A 24297-nucleotide genomic window follows, 5' to 3' on the forward strand; every position below is an offset into this window, starting at 1 on the left:
TCAGTGGTGTGTTTAGATCCGTTGCTCACTTATCGTCCGAAATGCGCACCCAGCATTTGATGATACAAGAAATGGAAAACATCAGAGGTGAAATCGCGGCTTTGAGAACTCAAACGAACATGTTAAATGTGCGATCTCAGTCAGCTTCCAGAGCTGTGAACACCTCGAAGGATTTACCAACTCTAGCGAATCCGACAAGGGTGAAAAAGCTCACGAAGTTTTTTGGAGATGAGCCGCCATTATTGAGATTGTTTTTAAGGAAATTGGGTTATGAGGTTCGTTTTTTAATGTTTGAGGCTTTGTTTTTAATTCTTTTTGTAGAAGTATGCAAACGTTTTCGAGAACGAACGAGTGGGAATGGTCGAACTGCCATATCTTAGTGAAGAACGACTTCAGAAAATGGGAGTACCTCTAGGACCACGGCTTAGGATCATGCAGGAAGCGCAGATTTCCGTTTGTAAAGACAACACATTGTGTATAGTATAGGAATGGTAGAATCAGACAATCATAGAAAATAAAAAATAGGTTTAGGTTTTGCATTAGAGGAAGTACTTTTTTAGGTTGTAATTTGTCTGGTTCATCGTGTTTGTAAATGGCGGCTCGTAAAAGACCTCGGGATTCTAGTTTAATTTTTTTATATTGTATATTTATTTTTATAACGAATTTTGTACATAAAAAAGTGAAGACATTGTAAGTTATTGCCACTTATACCAAAGATATTTTTATATCAAAAGAGCGATAAAAACTCGTTCGGTTTATTTTGAGGCTGAAGGCGTAATTCGGATGAGTTTTTATTTGACCGCTCAGTTTTTAGTTTAACATGTAATTTTGTAATGGGTTTTGTACTTAATAAAAGCTTGTATTTATTACTTATTATGTTATTCCCATACCACATATGTAACATGAGCGAACTTATGGGACAAAAAAAAAGGAAATATGACGATTTCTCCAAAATACCAAGTGATTGAAAAGGATATAATTTCGTAATGTGTGAAAAAAACTTAATTCAAGATTCAGAAAACGAAATGTATAACTGGTTATCGACCCTTCAAGGTTAGAATTCGTCGAATAAAAATTATTAGGAACTTCTATTTTCAATTTAATTTACATTGGTCCCACTGTTGAATTAATTGTCTAAGCTCTTTAGATTCTTTACATTTTCAATATTCTTCTTCAATTTTAATTTTTCTTTTCTTCTGTTATTTGTATCTGGATTATAGGGAACTTTGAATTCTTTGCATCCCGAATTTCACAAGTATTTAGATTTTCTAAAACTCTATAAATTTTTTTTATTCTCTTCGATTTTTAAATTTCTATAGATTTTTTAACTATATTCTAAATTATACTCCAAATATCATTTAATATTTTGTTTTTCTTCCAAATTCCGCTATTTTTGAGCATTCTTTTAAGATTTCAGACCGAAATAGAGAAAACTTTCTACTTTTCTCGATTTCTAATTCCACTGGATTTAGTGGCTTTCCGCGCAATTTTTTGAACTTTTTAGATCATCATTTTATTAAACGACTAAAATTGTGCTGATTTTCTGGATTCTCGAAAACCACAAATTCTTCATTCCTGTGAACTATTTAAAGTATATTGAGATTCGATTCAGAGTATTCGAATTCTCCCTTAGATTTGGTTGATTTTTGGATTTTTTATACCTTTTAGACGCTCCAAATTCTTTTTCAGACCTTTCAGATCCTTTATATCTTTGAGGAAATTACTAGTCGTGTATAAACTTTACCAAATTTCAAAATCATCAAGCGAAAGGCTCAAATTTTAAAAATTTTGAATGAATGACACTTTTTTGTGCATGATTTACCTAATTAGCTAAGAAATCGATCCAATAAACAACAGTTTTGAACATCCAGCCAATGAATGATAAGTTACGTTCGAATTGGTTGCTCGAGTGCGTGTTTTTTTTTTTTAAAACTTCTTTGATAAAGAGAATGCCAGCCAATCGCACGAATTCTTTTTTGGTTTTAATCCGATTTCATTCACATTCTTCATTTTGTTATGAGGAATGGATGGATCTTTAAATATAAATTTCTAAAAAGTGTTTCTTTTGCTTTAGAAATTTGTAAAAATTTGTAAATTTGTAAAAAAGTAACAGAATTTCCATTTTTTTAATCTTCAAAATTTACAATATTAAAAGCAAAGCATACAAAAAAATCACAAAATGTAGGTATATCGAAAATAAGCACCAATAAACAACAAATAAAAAAGAATCCACTGCAAACAACCCAAAAAAATATATCATTTCAAAAATTTATTGTCTGAACAGAGTCGAAATAAGTCTATAAAGCACCAAAATCGAAGTTTTTCTAAAATGTCAACAAAACTTTGGTTTGAAAGGCCTTAGAGATCTTTGCATGTTGGCAGTTGTGTTATCTTAGGGAGCGGAAGACAGATTTTAGAAATTTTTATTTTTAACTTTCTGTCTCGTGAGTTTGGTGAGTTCTAGCGTTTGCAATTTCTCCTAGACCCGTTTAAACTGGCAACAATAACTTTCAATTTTGAATTTAGTTAGGTACCTTAAGCATCATAGCAAGATCTAAACGTGTTTGAGCCTATTCATTTCTGATTCCCGAAATTTTCTCTGTATTTTGCACGTTTTTAAGTTTCCTGGATTTTGTAGCCATTCTCTCTACCATGTTTTCCAATAACCTTTACCTTTGACGATCCGATGTGACCTTGAAATCGATTTCACTAGATTGTGTCCGGAAAATTTCTGTCTAATTTAACCTTGCCAGTCGGTGACCTAGAAGATCTTTTGGCAATATTTTGATAAATTTATTAGTTTGCAATAAGTTGTAACAATAAAACATTTATTAACATTTTAAACAAATTCCAAATTTGCAAGAATTAATTGTATGACCGAGAGGTCGAGGCAAAATAACTCTGGTATTCCGGTACGATTGGTACCATTAGAATGAAGTCAATAACAAACGGAACTCAAATATTTGTTTTAATAATAAGGACAAAATTAATTCACTTCCTTTTTTCCTCTTTTAGTATTACCAAGGTGAATCTAAGATCTTGAATATTTAGTCCAGTATCCCAACATAATCTTTACAATTTGCTAGTGTTTCAAACGTATCAAGATGGACTTTTTGTTGTCTAATTTATCTCATTTACTACAATTATTTCTTGTGTTGTGCCTCATTCTTACCACTGTATACAACTGGAGAAGGCGATGGTTATACTACTACTCGACGAAATTTCCGGGACCATTTTCCTTGCCAGTTATTGGTACAGTGCAAGTTGCATTCGCTGGCCAAAAAGGTACGTTGAGTCACATGTTGTGACATCATTAATCTCGTTTTTAGAAATTTTTACAGTATTTGAGAGGCTAATCCGAACATGCCCCAAAGTGTGGAGAATTTGGATAGCTAACCAAATGTGCATCGTTTCGTCAAGACCTCAAGATGTGGAAGTTGTGCTAAACACGTCGGTGAACAAAGAGGATTTCTTGTTGTTTGACTATAATGAAGAGTGCATTAGTTCGATTTTCACATCACCCGGTAAGCTGGTTATTATTGCTCGCACTGTACAAATTTCACGTCTCTCTTGCAAATGCCGCCTGAGCTGGCGAGATGTGAAAAACCGCTTACTTGTCTCGGAGCTTAACTAGCTCCTTTTCAGTAATATGTCATTTGACTGACTTTCAAGTAAATAAACTGTTTATTAATGAATATAATTAAGATTTTTATCTACGACCATTTAGTTATTTGTTCATAACGTAGTTCGCTTGAACCCGTGTAGTAATGAACTCATTACGAGCTCTGATTGGCTGAAAGTCATTTAGTTATGAGCACTATAACCCAATGTTTCATTAATTTATCCAAGTACTCAATGAAAACAACTGTCAGATTTTATTTTGACAACTAAAAATTCCCAAAAGTCATTAAAGTTTGTGTATTTTGAAGAAGAAAATAGTGTTTCAACATGAATAGTAGTAGTGATAGTAGTTCTGGCGAATTAATGTGTACTCAGCTAGACATTGCAAAACCCTAACCTTTAATCCAAGGCTTGTGTCTACTTTTTAGTGGTCGTAGATAAACCATAGTATTACACTCGCATGTCATGGCCCTTATTTACTCGGTTGATGTACTCCATTCGCTCGCAGGCTCGCTCGTGTTGAAAAATCAACCTCGTAAATAAGACGTCTCATAACATGCTCATATAATAATATACTATAACATTGCAGTTGATGTGTGGAAAATGCACAGAAAAATAATAAATCCCAGTTTCAACCAACAAGTTATAAACTCGTTCACTGGGGTCTTCGCGAAATATGCACACGTCTTGACAAATAAATTAGAAGAGCATTATGAAAGTCCCATCGATATCCTACCAATAGTTTGGCGACAAACGTTAGATACGCTTTTTGGTAAGATTTCCTTCTATAAATCCCCATAATTTCGAGTTTTCTTTAGAAACACTAGCAGATGTAGATCCTGGCATTCTTGCCAAGAAAAATGACGACATTATAAAGATGATAGTAAGGTAAGTTATAACCTTCAAAAAAACAGTTTTTCTTTGGTTGTTTTTCTTTTAGATACGAGCAATTACTCACTGAGCGCTTTTTCAAAATCCACCTTCATTTGAATACAATTTGGAAGTTAAGTTCGTACGGTAAAGAAACCAAATCAATCATAGAAAAGAAGTTTGTTCATATAAGACAGTTGATCGATCTCCATCTTTCCACACACTTATCATTGGAGTCTCATGGTAAATATAACGACACTAAATCACCCGGTATTCAATTTCGTTTCAGATGACCCCCTTAGAGACAAGATATTCTTAAACAACTTGTCGAAAAACTTACCCTCGAAGGACGTCGAATCGGAAACTTTATTCATGTTCATTGCAGGGAGTGAAACAACAGCGATTACACTCAGCTCTGTTTTATTAATTCTGAGCATTTATCCAGAAATTCAGGTTAATTAATAAACAAATCAATCATTCATTCATTTGATTTTGTAGGAAAAATTGTACGAAGAGCAGTGTGCGATCTTCAGCGACCACACCTCAGATGTTACAGTAGAAGACGTCAACCGCATGGAATACTTAGAAAGAGTCATCAAAGAGACAATGCGTTTGTTACCACCGGCACCTTATGTCGCAAGAACTCCCAAAAAATTCATAAAATTGCAAGATCATACTATTCCAGCGGGCAGTGCTGTTATATTCCCGATCTGGAAGATCCACAAAGATCCAGAGTATTGGCCGGATCCGTTGAAATTTGATCCCGATCGATTTCTACCCAGTGAAGTTGCGAAACGACATCGGCTTGCATATTTGCCTTTTAGTTGGGGGCCTCGTAACTGCATAGGTTGGGGGTAAAGTGTGTGTGGTGGAAAAATACCGTGTGTTTGTTTTAGGTTTGAAATATGGAATGATGTCGATGAAAACGATGTTGTCTGTTATCGTTCGGAATTTGAGAGTGAGGCCGGGGAAGTACAAGTCTATCGAGGATATTGAAGTTGAGTTTCACTTTGTAGGGAAGGCGAAAGAAGGATATCAAGTTGCTTTCGAAAAAAGGAACTAATGGTATTTTAGTCATAGTTTGTCATCTGTAAATTACTTAGATAGTTTCATTTGTGATGTGTACCAAATAAATAAATTATGTATAGTAAGACACAACGAAAATAAAGACGAATTTAGGGTGAATTGGCGACTTTTATTGGTAAAAAAAAGCGTTATTATAGCTCATTCTACGCAGAATTTTACGCAAATTCCAAATCTGGTCTTGAAATTCACATAGGATAAATGACTAAGTTATAAGCCATTAGAGTTTGATTTCGTCAAATAAAACTTTATGACGAAAGTATGTCAAATTTCTGAGATAATTATCTCTCTTATTAAACGCTTAAAAGCACAGAAAAAACGTAAAACGTAAATTAATATGTAAAGTAAACTTACCCTACAGGCAGTGTCCGGATCAAGCTGCGACATCTCATCTCTGATTGGTTGCTCATGACATCATTTGCTCACCATCACTTGTGTTTCTGTTCACAAAACTCACTCACTTTCTCACAAAACTCACTCACTTTCTCACATAACGCACTCACTTTCTCACATAACTCACTCTTAGTTCAATATCTCACCCTAAGGTCTCCCAAGAACTCCGTCGTGTCTTCATGAGGAAATTTTTGAAATTTTGCGCGTTCACTACCGATACAAACGAAGCAACTGTCTTTGCACCGCGGAAAATCACTTTGGAAACACGAAGTGAGGAATGTTTCCGGTGAAAATAAAGCAAAACGGGGAAAAACCGGATATTACTAGTTAGGCAGTCGCTTGTCTTTAGGTTGTTTGTCAGGTATACCAACCCACACTGAATAATTTCCCTTTGATGTATGAACTGGGTTGTAAAAATTTCACTTTTCCCGGAAACTGCACTATTTTCGGTACTTCTATCACAGATAATAGAATGTTCAGGTAAAGACAAACAAATTAAAGCTCCATTTGATAATTGAAATTATTTTTGTTTGGTTAGTAACCTAAAAAACTCACTATAATTGACAGTTTTGGAACTAAAACCAGTAAAGGTGGTTTTGCATTCTTAAGGTCACTTTACACTGACATGGTCACCGAGATGTCAAATAGGTATTTTAAATTAATCCCATTGTTTTTTTTTGAAATGTTTATTCTTTTTCGGTTTCGGCGATTTAACATTTTATTTGCGTATATCCGCGGAATTCGAACGACTAGGTTAACCGATGGTGTCCGAACTGTTGCAGAACGCGGAATTTTCAGTTTCTTTCGAATTTTAGTGTAGAATTGTAAATTTCAGTGTTTCATAAAAGTGTTTTTGTGTTCTCAGACGTTTGGGCAATACTAATTCTCATCAAAATAGTGTGGAGAGAAAAATGTGGGGTTATGTTCATACGCTCAACAGATGGCGTCAACACAAATAATCTCCCACGGTCACTAGATAGAAATCATTTTGGTAAGTTTTTGTTCATGATGGTCTTACAAATTTTAGCTTATTTTGATATCAACAGGTCATTATAGGTTTTGTTCAAAGAAAGAAAAGTCTATTTTTAAAGAGCTTGCAATTATGACCTTAGGGTTAAACGTATTAATTTTATGATATCGTTTATGTGATTACTAGGAAAATATTGTTTATGTTCGATTTTATTTTATAATTATCTAGTAATTTAATGGGTAATCAATTCCTCAGCAGTTTATAACAGTAACTCTTTGAGATTGGATCAGTTCGTTGGCACCATTTTTGATAATTCCTATCTTCTTCCTTCCTGTAACTTTTTTTGTTGTTTGATTACTTTTTTGGTGTTGTTTCATTACATTTTTATTTGCAATGGACATATTTGCAAGAGTATCAACAACGTTTTACAGGTATTTTCTTGTATTATTGCCCCAATAAGTCCAACACCTGACTCATTTTAGACACTACGCCACAAAAATCAAAACCGTAGACCCCATCGAACTCAAACACTTCAACGAAATGGCTAAACAGTGGTGGGACAAATCCGGTCCTCTTGGCGCCCTTCATTCCTTCAACAATTGCAGAATCCCTTGGATGCAGAACCGTTTGAAAGACATTGGAATTATTCCTCAAGCATCTAATAATTTGGCAGGACTGTCATTTTTAGACGTAGGCTGCGGAGGTGGCATCCTCGCTGAAGGTTTATCTCGTCTAGGTTGTAAAACTGTTGGATTAGACGCCAGTCAAGAGCTCATCGACTTGGCAAAATGGCACGCTAAAGACCAAAATTTCCCCAATTTGCAATACACCTGTTCGACAATTCAAGACTTTGCTAAAGAGAATGAAGAGAAATTCGATGTGGTTGTTAGTTCGGAGGTCATAGAACACGTCACTGAAAAGGACGAGTTTGTTAGAGATTGCATTCGATGCTTGAAGCCTGGAGGATCGATTTTCATGACGACTCCAAACAAGACGTGGTTGTCGTTTTTTTGTGCTATTTTTATGTTGGAATATGTATTTAGAATCTTACCAAAAGGAACGCACAGATATGAGATGTTTATACATCTTAATGATCTGAAGGCATTTTTTGAAAGAGGTGAGTAAGAAGAGTTGGTTTGGAGGAGTGACCAGAGTTCTTTGTTGCAGAAAACTGCAAGACTGTGTACACTAGAGGGCTTATTTACGACGTGTTCAAAGATAAGTGGAATCTTATAAAAAACGAAAACATTTCATATGTCATCCATGCGGTTAAAAATAAGAAAACTGCTTGATATGAGAAATTATCTCTCAGTGTTTATTATTTTATACTAATACAATACATTCTGGTATAAAAGACTTTTTTGGTGTTACATAAGATCAGGATTTATATTCACAGGAGCGTAAGGCGCCAACAGAGTCAACAGATCCAAAGAATTCTCAGTAACCGAAGAGACGTACTCATCACACGGCTCCTTGATGGCTTCCACAAAAGATTTCGTCACCTTTTCAACCCGTTCGTCTTTAGGGCACTTTTTGCCAATTTTGGCCAGTAGACATGCCTCCCACTTCTCCAGTTGGCTGCAACAATGCATTAGTCGATTCCACAAAGACCTTCTTCAACTTACTCGCACGTGGCCTTCAGTCCAAACTTGTTGGAGTTGTAATCAAAACAATTAAGAAGTTCATCTTTGGTTTTGTCTGCTTGAACGGCTTTCACGCAATTTTGCACATAACTGCTGAATTGGGGGGCTAAAAGAGTTTGTAAGAAAGACTGAAAGGTGGGGGTGCAACTCACAGAAGAGGTACTCGTTGTTTTCGTAGGCGAAGTCTATGAGCGAGAAGGAGATGTCCAAGTCTAGTTGGGGCAAATCCTTGAATTCTTGAGGAAGGCAGTTTTCTAGTTCTTCCATGACTTCGTTGAAGCAGTTTTGTATGTTGTGTTTGAAGGTGTTTACTGGTGTTACAAACACTGGAGATTGTTGGGTGGTGACCATCAGGCATAAAGTGGCGTTGTCTAGAAGAGTCTAAGAAAAAAAAAATGTGTGGAAATGTTAAGAAGACTTAATTTACCTTGAAGTTTTCTGCGCTCCTCGAAGAGTTTTGGTAGCATTTCTCTTTCACCATGGTCATTGCAACTGCTTTCATTTTATTCATGTGATTAAGAATCTCAGTGTTGTTGGTGCAGTTTACATCTAAAACTCTTCAATTATAAGAAGAATTAATAATTAAACTCATTTACCGTAAAGAACCGATATGAAAACCGCACAAATTAAGAAGATCTTCATTTTTTTATGTTTCTGGTTCTGGTTCTGAGTTGAACTAGCGGAAGAGCTGCACTAACTTCAACCTAAGTATATTTTCCAACGTCTAATCTTTATAAATAAATTGGAGAATTGTCGTTGAGACTCAACGTCGCACTTGAAGGATATGAATCACGAGTTTAGATGGAAAAGGGCAATTATTTAATAATGGCAAGTGGAAAATTGTGGTTTTATCAAGAATTTAGTCCGACAAATAGAAATTAATTTGGGAACTAAAAACGTGACAATGGCAGCGAGCGCAAAAATTTTTAATGTAAATAATTTTTTATTTCGGTCCATTAAAACTCTTATTAAAGCATTACTATTAATTTTGTCTTTAAAGCACTGTTTTGTGAGTTGGATCTTCTGTCTACTGTAATAAATATAGTTTTTGCGGTCTAATTACTATTTATAGACGAAGTGAGGCCGATGAGTTCGCAAAAACGTTTTTAGTACCAATTTTTTAAATTCTAACCGTTGAATTTGCGCAAAATTTTTTTTGATTTTCGCACTTCAAAACGATGCGAAAACTTGAAAGTGGAGTGTCAAGGTGAAAATAATTGTCAAAACTCTCTCTTGAAGTTAATTTTACATCTTGCTGCGATGGTAGAAAAAGTCTTGTATACTATTCGTGCGAAATGGATGTCACGCACACGTCGTGTTGTCCAAACCATCTTTCTCCTAGTTTTTATGGATTTTTTTGGTTTATTTAAATTTTTTTATTTCTTTTTTGTTGTTTTAAATTAACATTCGTTCTGAATATAAAAAAAGAATAAAACGGAGACTTTTCCTTCTATAAATTAATATACAAAAAACAAATTGTGTCAATTCGAAACAATCCGTGTTCAACAATTAGGAAACTATTAAGAAATATTAGGAAACCCTTTGCGCCATCGTTTTTCTCGCGATTTTTACGTGAAAAATAGTTCTTTGATTTTCCAAAAGTCGAAAGTTGCAGCTTTTCGCAAAAATTCATGACTAAAACTATGCCAAATTGCTGATATCGATATCTCGCTTATTTTTTAGAGTAAACTTGAGTTATTATACATCAGTGAACGCATAATTTTCTGCAGATTCCAAATCTGGGATTAAAATTCAGATCCGACAACAAATAACTGAACTATGGCCGATCAAAGTTTCGGATAGTTGATTTTCATTTTTTCTCATTTTTCCCAATTTTCAAAATTAAATATCTCGGAAACTATTAGAGATATTGAGATGCGGTTTGCGCCATCGTTTTTCTCGGCTCATTTTACGTTAAAAAAAGTCCTTAAAAGCCCAAAATTCGATAGTCGATTTTTCGCGAAAAAAAATTGCGACTCAAACGACGAAAATTTTTCATTTTTTTTTATTTTTGGCCATAACTCGCAAACTATTTGTCCAATAGATCTCAAATTTGGCCAGTAGATAGATTTTAAGCACCTCTTTCGTCTGATGTATACTTTAATGCTATTAAAGGTCATCTTCATTTTGAAAACATTAATTGAAAATCACCCTAAAATGATGTGTTCAAAACAGTTTTTGGCCAATACCTCGTTTAATTATTAAGCAAACTCAACAAATTTAGGTGTCATTTTACGCAGAATTTCACGCTGAATCCAAAAATATGACAATTTTTTAAAATTTGTCAATAAATAACCGAGTTATGACCGTTTGAAATTTTGGGTTGTCTCCAGAGGGTCAAATTTTCGAAGGTTCGAAACAATTCATGCTCGATATCTCGGAAACTATTCCAGATATTGGAATGCGGTTTGCGGCATCGTTTTTCTCGCGATTTTTTACATAAGAAATCGTTTTTAGATTTTCCAATAGTCGAAATTTGCAAATTTTCGCGAAAATTCATTATTAAAACTATACCAAATTTCTCATATCGATATCTTGCTTATTTTTTAGAGTAAACTTGAGTTATTATACATCAGTGTACGCAGAATTTTACGCAGATTCCAAATCTGGGATTAAAATTCAGATCCGACAACAAATAACTGAGTTATGGCCGATCAAAGTTTCGGATAGTTGATTTTAATTTTTTCTCATTTTTCCCAATTTTCAAAGTTAAATATCTCGGAAACTATTAGAGATATTGAGATGCGGTTTGCGCCATCGTTTTTTTGCGGCTCATTTTACGTTAGAAAAAGTACTTAAAAGCCCAAAATTCGATAGTCGATTTTTCGCGAAAAAAAATTGCGACTCAAACGATGAAAATTTTTTATTTTTTTTTAATTTTTGGCCATAACTCGCAAACTATTTGACCTATAGATCTCAAATTTGGCCAGTAGATAGATTTTGAGCTTCTCTTTCGACTGATGTATAATTCAAAGCTATTAAACGTCGGTATCATTTTGAAAACATTGATTGAAAATTACCCTAAAATGACGTTTTCAAAACAGTTTTTGGCCAATGCCTCGTTTATTTATTAAGCAAACTCAACAGATTTGGGTCTCATTTTACGCAGAATTTTACGTTGAATTCAAAAACATGATAATTTTTTAATTTTTGTCAACAAATAAGCGAGTTATGGCCGTTTGAAATTTTGGGTTGTCGCCAGTGGGCCAAATTTTTGAAGGTTCGAAACAATTCGTGCTCGATATCTCGAAAACTATTGCAGATATTAAGATGGGGTTTGCACTATAGTTTTTCTCGCGATTTTTAACATAAGAAATAGTTCTTAAATTCTTTAAAAGTCGAAAGTTGCAGTTTTTCGCTAAAATTCATGACAAAATAAACTATGCCAAACTTCTGATATCGATATTTCGCTTGTTTTTTGGAGTAAACTGGAGTTATTATAGATCATTTTACGCAGAATTTTCCACCATAGATTCTCTATATTTTTTCCTTGTTTTTATGGAATTTTTTTAGATTTATTTTTTTTCTATTTCTTTTTTTATTGTTTTGAATTAACATTTTGTCTGAATATAAAAATGGAATAAAACGGGGTTTTTCCCTTCTATGAATTAATATACAAAAAAACAATTGTGTCAATTTAAAATTCGTTTATTTCAGTTTGCTTTTAACAATTTATTAGGACTATTGCATTTTCCTTTTAAAGCTCAATAACACTTGAAACAATTTTTCAGAAAATATCTACCATCGAAATTCTATATAAAATTACGTAATTTAAGGCATGTAAAACTTGAGCAATGTTTCCTAGCGAAACAATATTTTGTGTTAAGAGCGCAAATACAAAATTATGAGAACGTTTCGCTCGAATTCCGCACATAATTTTTTCGAGGCACTAATTGAGGCAAATCATGGTGTGGTTTCTTTTTGATCACCACGTTTCACTGGCTTTCTACCTTGCGTACCAGCATCCAATTTTTTCCAAATTTTATTCAACTTAGACAAAATCTTCTGTTCGTTCGTATCATTCATCATCTTATCGTAATGACCCCTTATTTTATCAAAACAGATTTTATTGATTTGTTTCGGAAAATTCCGCTTCTCCACGCATTTCTGCACCTCTAATGCTTCAGGATCCCATTTATAAACGAATTGGTCGTCTTTATTCACGTAGAAATTGACGATGTACGTTTCTTCAAGAACATTAGGGAACAAGAGGGGACTTGGCAGGATTCTCTTGAGGCACTGAACACTATAAATGTGCTTTTCAACGAAGGCAATAAACGCAATCACGTTCTTCAGCGCGTTGACTTCTGATCGTTTTTCAAACTTATCAATATCTCTGATTGCTACTCCGGTCCAGAAATTTATAATAACGACGGACATGCTCATGGCAAACAGAAAAAAGAGAAGATAGCCCCCGAATGAAGTCCTTTCGAAGTCAACTTCACTGACGTTGATCTCTCCAATAGTCATGAAGTACGACATGAAGACAGAACGATAAAGAAACGCGAAAAATCTGTGGTCTTCGAACATTATGTGGAATCCAGCAGCAAAAGCGATCATCAAAAGCGAGAAGAAGAGCAAGAGACTGATGAAGGTCCTGAAGACCATTTGTAACATGACAGACCAATGGGCGAGTTTCGGGTGGTACCCGGCGGTCAGAAGAAACACAATTGCCATTTCAATGAAGACAAACGCGCGGAATTCCGTCAAGCAGAAGCTGCCAACTAAACTAATCATCAAGAGGATTTCGCCGTACTCGTGCAGAGTTGTCGTCTTGGTACGACAGAACGACATTAGCTCCTGTAGGACGTTTTTCTGTCGGAGGAAAACCCAAGATTTTAAGACGATGTTAGCTAAACTGAAGCAGAAACAAACAACGCGTTCGCTGGGAGAAGAATACGGAAATCTATAGAAGAAAACACTAAGAATCAGGAAGAGGAGTGCTTGAAACCCGAGGATTCCCCAAAAGTAGTTCTTCACTTTAAACCACTTTAACATGACGAAGGTGTGAATCAGAGGATGTGCAAGAAGGTGCTCCAAGTGGTTGTACCTGCCAACGAGGGAGATGACGTCAACTTCCGTTAAATTACCATCCGTCAATCGCCGGAAACGGAACTTCATCGTGTACTCCGTCGAGTTGAAATCAATGAAGTGTCGCGTGTCGAAGACCAAGCAGGAGTCTAAGTACGTGTTCAAATCAGTGGGGTTGAGAATATCCAAAGGACACTTCCCCACGTTGTTTGGAACAGTCAAAGACACGTCCGGGCGCTTCAGGAGCTTGAAGATGGCGTTCTTGTGGCACAGCCGGATTGCGTAGTACAAAGGAGTGTTACCACTTTTTTTGAAGACAAAAGTGGGATCTAACTTGTCTGATTCCAACATAATCCCGAAGAACTCGCGTTTCATGGAGTGTCCTCTCCATCGTACGAAATTGGTAAACTGGTTGTCAGTGATAATCGTCGTCTTCCAGGTGATAAGCATTTTAAAGATATCCGGGTAGTTGTTGCGCGCTGCCATCTCCAAAGGAGTCATGGGGTTAACTTCAGTCACCTTATTGGGATTAGCGCCGTTCTTGAGGAGGAAATTGACCACCGGCGCCATGTTGCGAGACTTGTTGACCGCGTACTGTAAAAGAGTGTTTTCGCCATTGTCGCAATTGGCGAAATGTTGAATCTTCTTGTAATTTAAAAATAGTTGGATTTTTTCTTTCGCGATCCAAAAGAACAGCTTTGGTTTGATGTCCAATCTGCTGAACCGGTAGGTCCTGTTGATGCGCAATTCTTTTTGAATGAAGTCTTTCGTGAGGGTTTCTTCAGGTTCGCAAATTCCTTTGTCTATTAGGAGTTTCCCAACTTGCTTAAGAGTGTCTAAAGTACTCTCGTCTTTCGTCTTCTTAAATAGTATAGCAACATGGTCAATCGCAAATCTTCCACTGGCGTCATTTTTATTGACATCCACTCCTGCCTGCACCAAACTGTTGAAACACTTCAGAAAATCTCCATTGCTAACATCGGCGTACTTTAACGTGAAAATGATAACAGAATCCGAGTACCTCGTTTGATTTACATCTTCAAGACAACTTTGCTTGATTATTTCGTTTAGTCTTTCGATATTCAGAGTCGCTGCGGCAAAAAATAACGCTTCTTTGTTGTTACATCCGCATTCTTCATAACACACGTTTAACAATGAAGATATAATTGAAGTTTTGAAGTTTGTTTTACATGTTTGTTTCGAAAATAGAGTACTGCATTCGCTTTCAAGGACGAGTTTGAGTGCTTCCACTTTTTCTAGGATTGTGTGTTTGGACAGGAGTTTTCGGAGCTCGGCTGGTTTTTTGTCGCATGCTGAGTTGACGCTTTGGATCAGCTTGTAGAGATGTAGAAGTTTTTCTTGATCTTCGGTTTTATCTAGAAAGATGGTTAATTAATTTATTTGAACGGTTTTTGTTTGAGTTTTTGTTTTTTTAGTAAATGGTCGCTTGAGGCATTTGTTCATAATATTTATTGTCAAAAAAGTGTCATGTCCAAGTCTGGGCTTGCAATTTACATCCGACAACAAATAACTGAGTTATAACCGATTATATTTTCGGAGAGTCGAAAATTTGATCCGGTCGAATAAAACTTTATGACTAAAACTATGCCAAATTTCTGATATCGATATCTCGCTTAATTTTTAGAGTAAACTTAAGTTATTATACATCAGTGTACGCAGAATGTTCCGCAGATTCCAAATCTGGGATTGAAATTCAGATCCGATAACAAATAACTGAGTTATGGCCGATCAAAGTTTCGGAAAGTTGATTTTCATTTTTTCTCATTTTTCGTAATTTTTAAAGTTAAATATCTCGGAAACTATTAGAGATATTGAGATGCGGTTTGCACCATTGTTTTTCTCGGCTCATTTTACGTTATAAAATGTGTCCAAAAGCCCAAAATTCGATAGTCGATTTTTCGCGAAAAAAAAATCCGACTCAAACGATGAAATTTTTTCATTTTTTTTATTTTTGCCCATAACTCGTAAACTATTTGTCCGATAGATCTCAAATTTGGCCAGTAGATAGATTTTGAGCTTCTCTTTCGACTGATGTATAATTCAATGCTATTAATTGTCGTTTTCATTTTAAAAACATTGATTGAAAATCACCCTAAAATAAAGTTTTCAAAACACTTTTTGGCCAATACCTCGTTTATTTATTAAGCAAACTCAACAAATTTGGGTCTCATTTTACGCAGAATGTCACGCTAAATCCAAAAACATAAAAATTTTTGAATTTTTGTCAACAAATAACTGAGTTATGGTCGTTTGAATGTTTGGGTTGTCGCCAGAGGGCCAAATTTTTGAAGGTTCAAAACAATTCGTGCTCGATATCTCGGAAACTATTTGAGATATTGAGATGCGGTTTGTGCCACCGTTTTTCTCGCGATTTTTTACATAAGAAATATTTCTTTGTTTTGTCTACAGTCGAAATTTGCAAATTTTCGCAAAAATTCATGCCTTAAACTATGCCACATTTCTGATATCGATTATTATTTTTCAGAGTAAACTAAAGTTATTATGTTATACATCAGTGTACGCAGAATTTTCCGCAGATTCCAAATCTGGGATTGAAATTCAGATCCGACAACAAATAACTGAGTTATGACCGATCAAAGTTTCGGAAAGTTGATTTTCATTTTTTCTCATTTTTCCTAATTTTCAAAGTTGAATATCTCGGAAACTATTAGAGATATTGAGATGCGGTTTGCGCCATTGTTTTTCTCGGCGCATTTTACGTTAGAAAAAGTTCTCAAAAGCCCAAAATTCAATAGTCGATTTTTCGCGAAAAAAAATTCTGACTCAAACGATGAAAATTTTTCATTTTTTTTATTTTTGGCCATAACTCGTAAACTATTTGTCCAATAGATCTCAAATTTGGCCAGTGGATAGATTTTGAGCTTCTCTTTCGACTGATGTGTAATTGAATGCTATTAGTCGTCGTTTTCATTTTGAAAACATTGATTGAAAATCACCTTAAAATGAAGTTTTCAAAACAGTTTTTGGTTTTAAATACCTCGTTTATTTATTAAGCAAACTCAACGAATATGGGTCTCATTTTACGCAAAATTTTACGCTGAATTTAAAAACATGATAATTTTTTAATTTTTGTCAACAAATAACCGAGTTATGGCCGTTTGAAATTTTGGGTTTTTGCCAGAGGGCCAAATTTTCGAAGGTTCGAAACAATTTATGCTCGATATCTCAGAAACTATTTCAGATATTGAGATGGGGTTTGCGCCATCGTTTTTCTCGCAATTTTTTGCATAAAAAATTGTTCTTAGATTTTCCAAAAGTCGATAGTTAGAGTTTTTCGCGAAAATTCTGTTCTGAGGTCGATATCTTGCTTATTTTTTTGATCAGACTTGCTTTATTTAGCTTATTGTACGCAGAATTTCGCGCAGAATTCAGAACTGTGCCATATTTTTACGTACGACACTAGACAACCGAATTAAAGACGTTTAAAGTTGCAGATAGAAAATTTTTAGTTCCGAAATATTGTGTGATTCATTAAATTTCCATTTGCAGTTGGCTTTGAGAAAAAAATTCATGTCATAACTAAAACCATTACAGTAGTTTCGACTTAATATTTGCGAGATTTGCTAGTTATCGAACAAGAAGTCAACGCACGTCCAAAATACACGGCCTACCTAGAATGTAAATTTAATGAATCACACGATATATAAAGCTCTATTTCTCCGAAACTAAGGCAGAGCCAAAGATGTGTTTTTTACCATCGATATTCTCGCGCTTTCTGACTTTAGATGAGCAAACGAACATACAAAATAAATTGTAATTTCTCTCTATTTTTCGATTTCAACTCTATATGTGAATTTTATTTCTTTATCATACTTTCGAGCCTTTGGTTCTTTGAAATTATCCTTTTAACTCTTCTTTTAATGTCCACTGAATTTACTAATAACTTGACCTCGATACAGTTGCGTGACCGTCCAGTCGATTTTTTTTTTACAAAATCGTTACTACTAGTGCCCAAACAAAAGGAATTTTTTAATAAAAATAGAAGAGAAAAATCTGCATTTTTATTTGTGTACCACTCTACCCTTTACTAGAGACGAAAATATTTGTGGACTGCATGCAATTGCGCAACTATAAAAGGATAAATACCTTCAAGCTCTTCGATATCCACATACGTTTCTGTTCCATATTTCAAATCGTTTAATATTGTCATTGTGCCATCATTTTGATATTTTTTTCGTGGAAAACAATAAATAGTGTTCCTGAAAAACGTGAACTATCGTGACTAATTTTCTGTTATTACGTCCAGTCCGGTTTCAGTCCAATCGATTTTAGCACGGGTGTCCTAGCGCATGCACTAAATCAGTGATTAAAATGATAATGGATAAAAAAGAGTATAAATAAAACGAACATTATATTTTCGCACTTTTATTATTCTAAATAAATAAACAATGTAAATTTTAATAAAATGGCTGGTTACGCTATATACTCGTGTTTATTTCGGTAAATGACACACAACGTACTAAAATATGAAATGTAAGAAGATCTGTGTTAATGAAGAAATAATGAATAATATCAAGCATTCAACATATTTAAAATGTAATGGGTAAAACGTTGAACATTTAGAGAAAACGGCAGTGTTGAGTACGATCCAAGCCCATCTACACAGTAGTAGTTTTAAAGATTATCGACTTAATTGGACATTTGAGCGTAAGTACCTACTACACATCACGACCTTACTTGAATCTCATTAAATTTTTCTCCACAATAGAAATAAATACATTATGATTTAAAATATATACATTTATATGAGTATATTCTCCAATATCTAGCTCTATCTATAACATTACTTATAAATATGTAATATTAATGTTATATATTTTTACGGTGATATAACACAGATTTCACAAGACAGTAATGTAGTACATGTAAAATTTTGATGAGAATTATGACTGATTTCTCTCAACTTAACGCTAAATGGAATCACATTTTCAACGATTATTATTTGCTCTTCTAAGTCGAGACCTTGCTCTAATTTTAAGGTTGTACCGAAAGGTTGGTCATTTCTTACATTACAAATCAAACTAATCACTAAATGTGAGACGACGGGAACGAAATGTGGGGATGTTTAAGTCTTTTAGTTTAACATTGAGGTGGTCCACAGAAATTACAAGCAGTACATTTTAATATCTATGTGGCGGTACAAAAGTAAAATGTGTGAAATTGTAAATATCGTTCTGGTAACAAATTCCCTTTCAAACAAATCACATAAAATTCCACCAATATGGTTTGATTTTTTTGTTATATACACACACATATACCAACATCTAACTAGACTACATTTCAATATTATTAGTAGCGCTCGCTTGAAATTTTATAAAAATGTTGGAATTATGTTTATTTTAAAGTCTATAAGAACAGTTCCGCGGGGAAATACCGCAATATTCCCCCCCGGCACTGCAGTCAACTAGTCTAGTTACACTAAAACAGTAATCTGTAACACTGATCTACCGGGTCCTTATAAAAGAATGTAATGTGCCGCCTCTCGGTGAACCCCACTAAATCGGTCAGTATTTGAGGTAAGTGGCACTTTTATATTCGTTTATAAAAACCCTGTTTTTATGGTGGATGGGTCTGTTCTTTTAAGTAGCAAAATGTCTACGAGTCTAAGTACTTTGGTTTCATTATAAACATGTGCGTGTAACGGGGAGTCCCCAAGCAAAAACAACGTGAAGAAATAAAATACACAAAAAAAAACAACAAAAACAAAATTTTGCCTACTTTAGATGAGCAAAACCATCAGACTTTCTCATTATAAACCTCTGAAGGGAGTGTGTTTGTTAGCTGATCCCTTGGGACAACATAAATGCTACTTAAAGAATTACTCAAGTCTCGCTTTATAACTAGTCTTCCAGATCTCCGCCAGTGTGACGGCGGAGTGGAATCTATGGAAAATACACAGGGGCAGGGTGAAACGCTGAACGATGGCCCAAGCTAAGAACCCATAAAACTTCAATTGAACGGGATTCGCTTTCACTTTTTGCATCTCGAAAGTGTAGATAATCCACATGGTGACGTTGCAGATGAGCAAGAACGTGACGACTTGTCTTCCGGGTTTGGATCGGTCGTGCTCCGGGAGGTGGACACGTCGGCGCGACACGTCGGCGATGAAGAGCAGTTGGAGGATGACCTAAACAAACTGTTAACTCTTTCTTCCTTAAGACACCAAGTCGTACCTGTAGAACGGAGAGAACTCCGGTGATCATCACCAACAAATTGGATTCGTTGGTGAAGGCGTTCAAGTGCCCCGCAATGACACTGAACACCGCGTAGATGAACAAACCGAAAGCCGAGACGCGCAGGAGGATGTCGTTGAGATCACTTTGTTCTTCGGTTTTAAACTTGAGCGACTGTACCCTGCAATTTAGGCGTGTTGGCGTCAGGTGCATTCTTGTGTGAGAAATGAATGATGAGCGGCAAACAAAAACAAAGCATGAAATGAAGAAGCAAAATTGTTAGTGTCTGCGTTGGTGAGGGCTACTAACCTTATAAATCCGATTATGATGGCGATGATGCTCAGCACCATGATAACACAGTGAGAGACGTCTGCAAGGTAGATGGCAACGAGCTTGTAGTGGTCCTGGTAGATGAGCACGAAGAAGAGAATCAAGCAGATCATGGAGCACACTAAAAGGAGTAATCCGAAGAATAAGCCCTTGGAGGCTCCGACGCAGTCGACGCGGCCTTGTTGAGCGTGCGCTAGGGCGACGGCTCGGCGGGATAACATCACTTCCAAGCGGTGCTCGAGGTCTTCCTGGGTCACGTATCTGGAAGAGCACCCGCTTCGTGTCAAGTCCAGAGAAATTTGATCAAAAATGACCACAAAAATTATTTCAGTTTTGAAGTTTGACAGAAAAAAAATTCTTAAGAGTTCATAAATTTTTTATTAAAAAATTGAAATTTTATTCGAAAATTTCAAAATTAAATACATTTAATTAAGAAAAATTCTGTAAATTTTTGGAAATTTCTTTCTTTCTGTCGTCAAACAGACTAAAATCTACACAAAAATAAACAAATTTCAAAAATCAATATCAATCAATCAAAAAGCAAATATTTTATTCGACAACATCAAAATTAAATACATTTTAAAAATTTGTGTTTTTTTTAACTATGTGGATTTTTGAAAATTTCTTTCTTTCAGTCGTCAAACAGAAAAATCTACACTAAAATCATGAAATTTCTTGAAAATGAAGTGTTTATAAAAAAATAGAAATTTTTCTCTATAATATCAAAATTGAATACCCTTTCAAACTTGTATTTTTCTTAACTCTATAGAATATAAGAAATTTCTTTTTTCTGTCGTCAAACAGACTAAAATCTACACGAAAATGACCAAATTTCTTAATACAGAAGAATTTATAAAAAAGTAGAAATTTTATTCAAAAATATCAAAATTGTGTACATTTTAAAAATTCCTCATTTTCTTAATTCTGTGAATTTTTGAAATTTTTTTTCTTTCAGTCGTCAAACGGACTAAACTCTGCACGAAAGTGATGAAATTTCTTGATAATAAAGTGTTTATAAAAAATTTAAATTTTATTCTAAAATATCAAAATTGAATATCCTTTAAAATTTGTATTTTTCTTAACTCTGTGGTATTTAGGAAATTTTTTTCTTTCTGTCGTCAAACAGACTAAAATCTACACGAAAATGACCAAATTTCTTAATACAGAAGTGTTTACCAAAAAGTATAAATTATATTCAAAAATATTAAAATTAAATACATTTTAAAAATTCCTCATTTTCTTAATTCTGTGATTTTTTGGAAATTTCTTCCTTTCAGTCGTCAAGCGGACTAAACTCTGCACGAAAATGATAAAATTTCTTGATAATGAAGTGTTCGTTTATTCTAAAATATCAAAATTGAATATCCTTTAAAATTCGTATTTTTCTTAATTCTGTGGAATTAAGGAAATTTCGTTCTTTCTGTCGTCAGACTAAAATCTACACGAAAATGACCAAATTTCTTGATAATGAAGTGTTTATCAAAAAGTAGAATTTTTATTCAAAAATATCAAAATTGAATAAATTTGAAAATTCATATTTTTCTTAACTCTGTGAATTTTTGGAAATTTCTTTCTTTCTGTCGTCAAATAGACTAAAGTCTACACGAAAATGACCCAATTTCTTTATGTGTTTATCAAGTGTTTATCAAAAAGTAGAAAATTCATTAAAAAATTTCAAATTTAACTACATTTTAAATTTCGTATTTTTTCACTCTGTGGATTTTTGGAAATTTCTTTTTTTTTTGTCGTCAAACAGACCAAAATCTATACAAAATCTACCAAAATTCTTGCTATTAAAGTGTTGTTGAAATTTTATTTGAAAACATCAGAATTAAATACATTTTAAAATACGTACTCGTATTTTTCTTAAGTCTGTGGATTTTTGGAAAATTCTTTTCTTTTGTCGTCAAACAGACTAAAATCAACACAAAAATTACCAAATTTCTTGATAATAAAGTGTTTATCAAAAAGTAAAAATGTAAAATTCGTATTTTTTAATTGTCTGGATTTTTGTAATTTTTTTTCTTTTTGACGTCAGACAGACCAAAATCTACACGAAAATGACCAAATTTCTTGATAAAGAAGTGTTCAATAAAAAATATAAATTTTATTAGAAAATGCCAAAATAGTTACAAATTAAAAAAGGAAAGTATTTGATTTAATTTGAAACATTTTTTTCTTGTTCTTTTTTTGTTCTAAAATAAATGGTTTGAAGATAAATGAGGACAGCAATTTTTGGAGGTGTTTACCCCAATCTTAAGGGATGAAACTACCACGTTAGGTGAGAAAACTTTTGTCTGTCAAGCTTCAAAACTTGGGATTTAAAACTCATTTTCCCTGTAGGTAGTACCTTGGATTCCGCCCAATATGCTTCCACATGACGTAAATAACCGCCGCTCCGATCAACGAATATTCGATAATAAACGGATACAAATACGGTGCAGATTCTTGTACTATCGTCCCCATGATGTTAACTCGTTCGCAGCTCAAAGGATGAGTTACATTTCCAGTTGCATTGGTCGCATTCAACGCGCTAAAAGCTTGAGGGATAATATCATCAATGAACTCCGATCCGTTAAAAGTGTTAATTGGTTCTTCAGCGACTAAAAACAAAGAGGAATTAATGAACGCTGCTTCTAAGTACCTGCAAACCCACCGTTAACCACATTGTTAGTATCAAAGTTATTGAAGCTTCTGAAATCAAAGAAATTGCGTTGAGGAGTGGAAGCAGTACTAGTGGTAGGAGCAAGAGTAGTTGTTACAGCTCTCCAGAACCTAGTGGTGGCTGTTGTGGTAGTAGACGGCGTTGTAGTAGGAGTGTTATGAAACATTCGCCACATGGTCGTCGGTATGATTCTCGTAGGATTTGTGAACACACCTTTAGAGTTAGTAGAGTTAGTACCACCAAGAAAGACATGCAAGACTTACGTCTATAGCTGGTGGTAGTTGGCAGAGTGGTAGCTAATCTATGCAAAGTAGTCGCAGCAGTGCTAGTCGACGTTTTAAGCACACTTCTTAACGTCGAAGTAACAAGAGGTGCTGTAGTGATAGCAGCTGCTGTTGTAGTGATAATGTCTGGCACTGCAACGTTGCTGCCTAACACCGTGTTTGCATTGCGCAAATTGTGCATACGTACGCTTTCTGCAATATTTACAAAGCGATGATGAAGTTGTTAGTTACAAGAAAAAGCGGTGAGATGCGAGCGAATTGGAAGACTCACCTGATAAACCAACGGTCTGGTTGTATTCGTCCTTGTGGTATAAAGTAATCTCCTTGAGGTATTCAAGGACGAGGGTCCGAATCCAGACGCAGATGTTTGTGGCCACCACGTGCATCAGACCGAAACGTGCTATGACTTTGAATCGGTGAATGTTTAGCTGGAATAAATCAGGAAATTAGAAAATGTATTCATTATACTTAAAGCAGAGATTAAACGAGAATTTTTAATGGTATTTGAGGGACGGATATTCAGAATTTCATAATTTTATGGTAGATTTTGTTGTCTGGCTATTTTAAAGTTAAACTAATGTTAATTGAAGTTATGTTTAAAATTACGAATTTACAAACTGCAAAACAATTAAAACCCAAAAATATGCAATACAATACAATTTCGGTTTTTTAGATTCTCCGGATTTTTCGTCTTTTTCGAATTTCTCATATTGTTTTGGTTCCTTCGATTTATTTGATTCTCTAAGAAGAGGGGGATTTAAAAAAAGGGTGCCTTAGGTCCGGACTTGGAAAAGACCTCGAATAACTTTTTTTTACACGAGAATGAAAGAAAGCGTGGAAAAGTTAGAGAAACTTTAAAAAAGCAGAAAAAAGAAGAAAAGTTCCAATGAATCTAAATTTACGCGTGATGTGATGACACTGTGGAGGGAATTTGGTAATTTTTCATATAACTTCATTCATATAACTTTAGGTAACTTTTTCATTATTTCGTTTCTAATTGAAATTTCAGTTTGATTTACCAAACGAGTTGGGAAAAGTCACTTTACCACCAATCGGGATAAAAATTGGTTCTTTTGAGAGCCCAATTTATTTTAAACAAATAAAACTTTTCTCAATTTCCATTCTGAAATCATTCTTTAGATTTATCCTTTAAATTTTCTTCATGTTTGGAATATTTCAAACTTTTCGCAGT

The 24297-nt window shown here is 34.5% G+C and overlaps 5 protein-coding genes across 17 annotated transcripts in view; 2 read left to right on the forward strand and 3 right to left on the reverse strand.

Annotated features, from left to right (window-relative positions):
- The window catches only part of LOC148166441 (uncharacterized), a 31198-nt gene extending 30329 nt beyond the window's left edge, over nt 1-869 (forward strand). For all 3 annotated transcript variants that reach the window (XM_088048611.1, XM_088048612.1, XM_088048613.1), the window contains 2 exons: nt 17-275; nt 322-869. In XM_088048611.1, the coding sequence (XP_087904737.1) occupies nt 17-275; nt 322-486 (424 nt within the window). In that variant the 3' untranslated portion in view covers nt 487-869. The remainder of the gene's footprint in view (nt 1-16; nt 276-321) is intronic.
- Nucleotides 870-2932: 2063 nt separating this feature from the next.
- Nucleotides 2933-5676, forward strand: LOC148166444 (cytochrome P450 4C1-like). Its single transcript, XM_088048530.1, has 9 exons — nt 2933-3025; nt 3087-3285; nt 3330-3524; nt 4211-4393; nt 4440-4509; nt 4562-4734; nt 4781-4944; nt 4990-5338; nt 5388-5676. Exons 1-9 carry the CDS (start codon nt 2933-2935, stop codon nt 5552-5554), a joined length of 1593 nt encoding a protein of 530 aa, XP_087904656.1. The 3' UTR covers nt 5555-5676.
- Nucleotides 5677-8225: 2549 nt separating this feature from the next.
- On the reverse strand, nt 8226-9364 carry LOC148166445 (uncharacterized). Its single transcript, XM_088049165.1, has 5 exons — nt 9177-9364; nt 9008-9129; nt 8733-8961; nt 8563-8686; nt 8226-8515 (listed from the first exon to the last, which is right to left on the reverse strand). The coding sequence occupies exons 1-5, from the start codon at nt 9220-9222 to the stop codon at nt 8305-8307; spliced, it is 732 nt and encodes a 243-aa protein (XP_087905291.1). The 5' UTR covers nt 9223-9364; the 3' UTR covers nt 8226-8304.
- A 2868-nt stretch (nt 9365-12232) lies between these two features.
- On the reverse strand, nt 12233-17904 carry LOC148166446 (uncharacterized). The gene is made up of 2 exons (XM_088049265.1): nt 17740-17904; nt 12233-14987 (listed from the first exon to the last, which is right to left on the reverse strand). The coding sequence occupies exons 1-2, from the start codon at nt 17801-17803 to the stop codon at nt 12484-12486; spliced, it is 2568 nt and encodes an 855-aa protein (XP_087905391.1). The 5' UTR covers nt 17804-17904; the 3' UTR covers nt 12233-12483.
- A 98-nt stretch (nt 17905-18002) lies between these two features.
- LOC148166447 (proton channel OtopLc-like) overlaps nt 18003-24297 on the reverse strand; it is a 49405-nt gene continuing 43110 nt past the window's right edge. For 7 of the 11 annotated variants that reach the window (XM_088048502.1, XM_088048506.1, XM_088048501.1 and 4 more), the window contains 7 exons: nt 23377-23533; nt 23085-23297; nt 22813-23034; nt 22507-22759; nt 20136-20417; nt 19827-20040; nt 18003-19780 (listed from right to left, as the gene is read on the reverse strand). In XM_088048502.1, the coding sequence (XP_087904628.1) occupies nt 19472-19780; nt 19827-20040; nt 20136-20417; nt 22507-22759; nt 22813-23034; nt 23085-23297; nt 23377-23533 (1650 nt within the window). In that variant the 3' untranslated portion in view covers nt 18003-19471. The remainder of the gene's footprint in view (nt 19781-19826; nt 20041-20135; nt 20418-22506; nt 22760-22812; nt 23035-23084; nt 23298-23376; nt 23534-24297) is intronic. The other 4 variants (XM_088048500.1, XM_088048510.1, XM_088048508.1 and 1 more) reach the window with 3 other exon arrangements.

Source organism: Gnatocerus cornutus, unplaced genomic scaffold (assembly GCF_029298725.1).
Source record: "Gnatocerus cornutus isolate USDA-ARS CGAHR unplaced genomic scaffold, icGnaCorn1.1 ctg00000023.1, whole genome shotgun sequence".
NCBI classification, from domain to species: Eukaryota; Metazoa; Arthropoda; class Insecta; order Coleoptera; family Tenebrionidae; genus Gnatocerus; species Gnatocerus cornutus.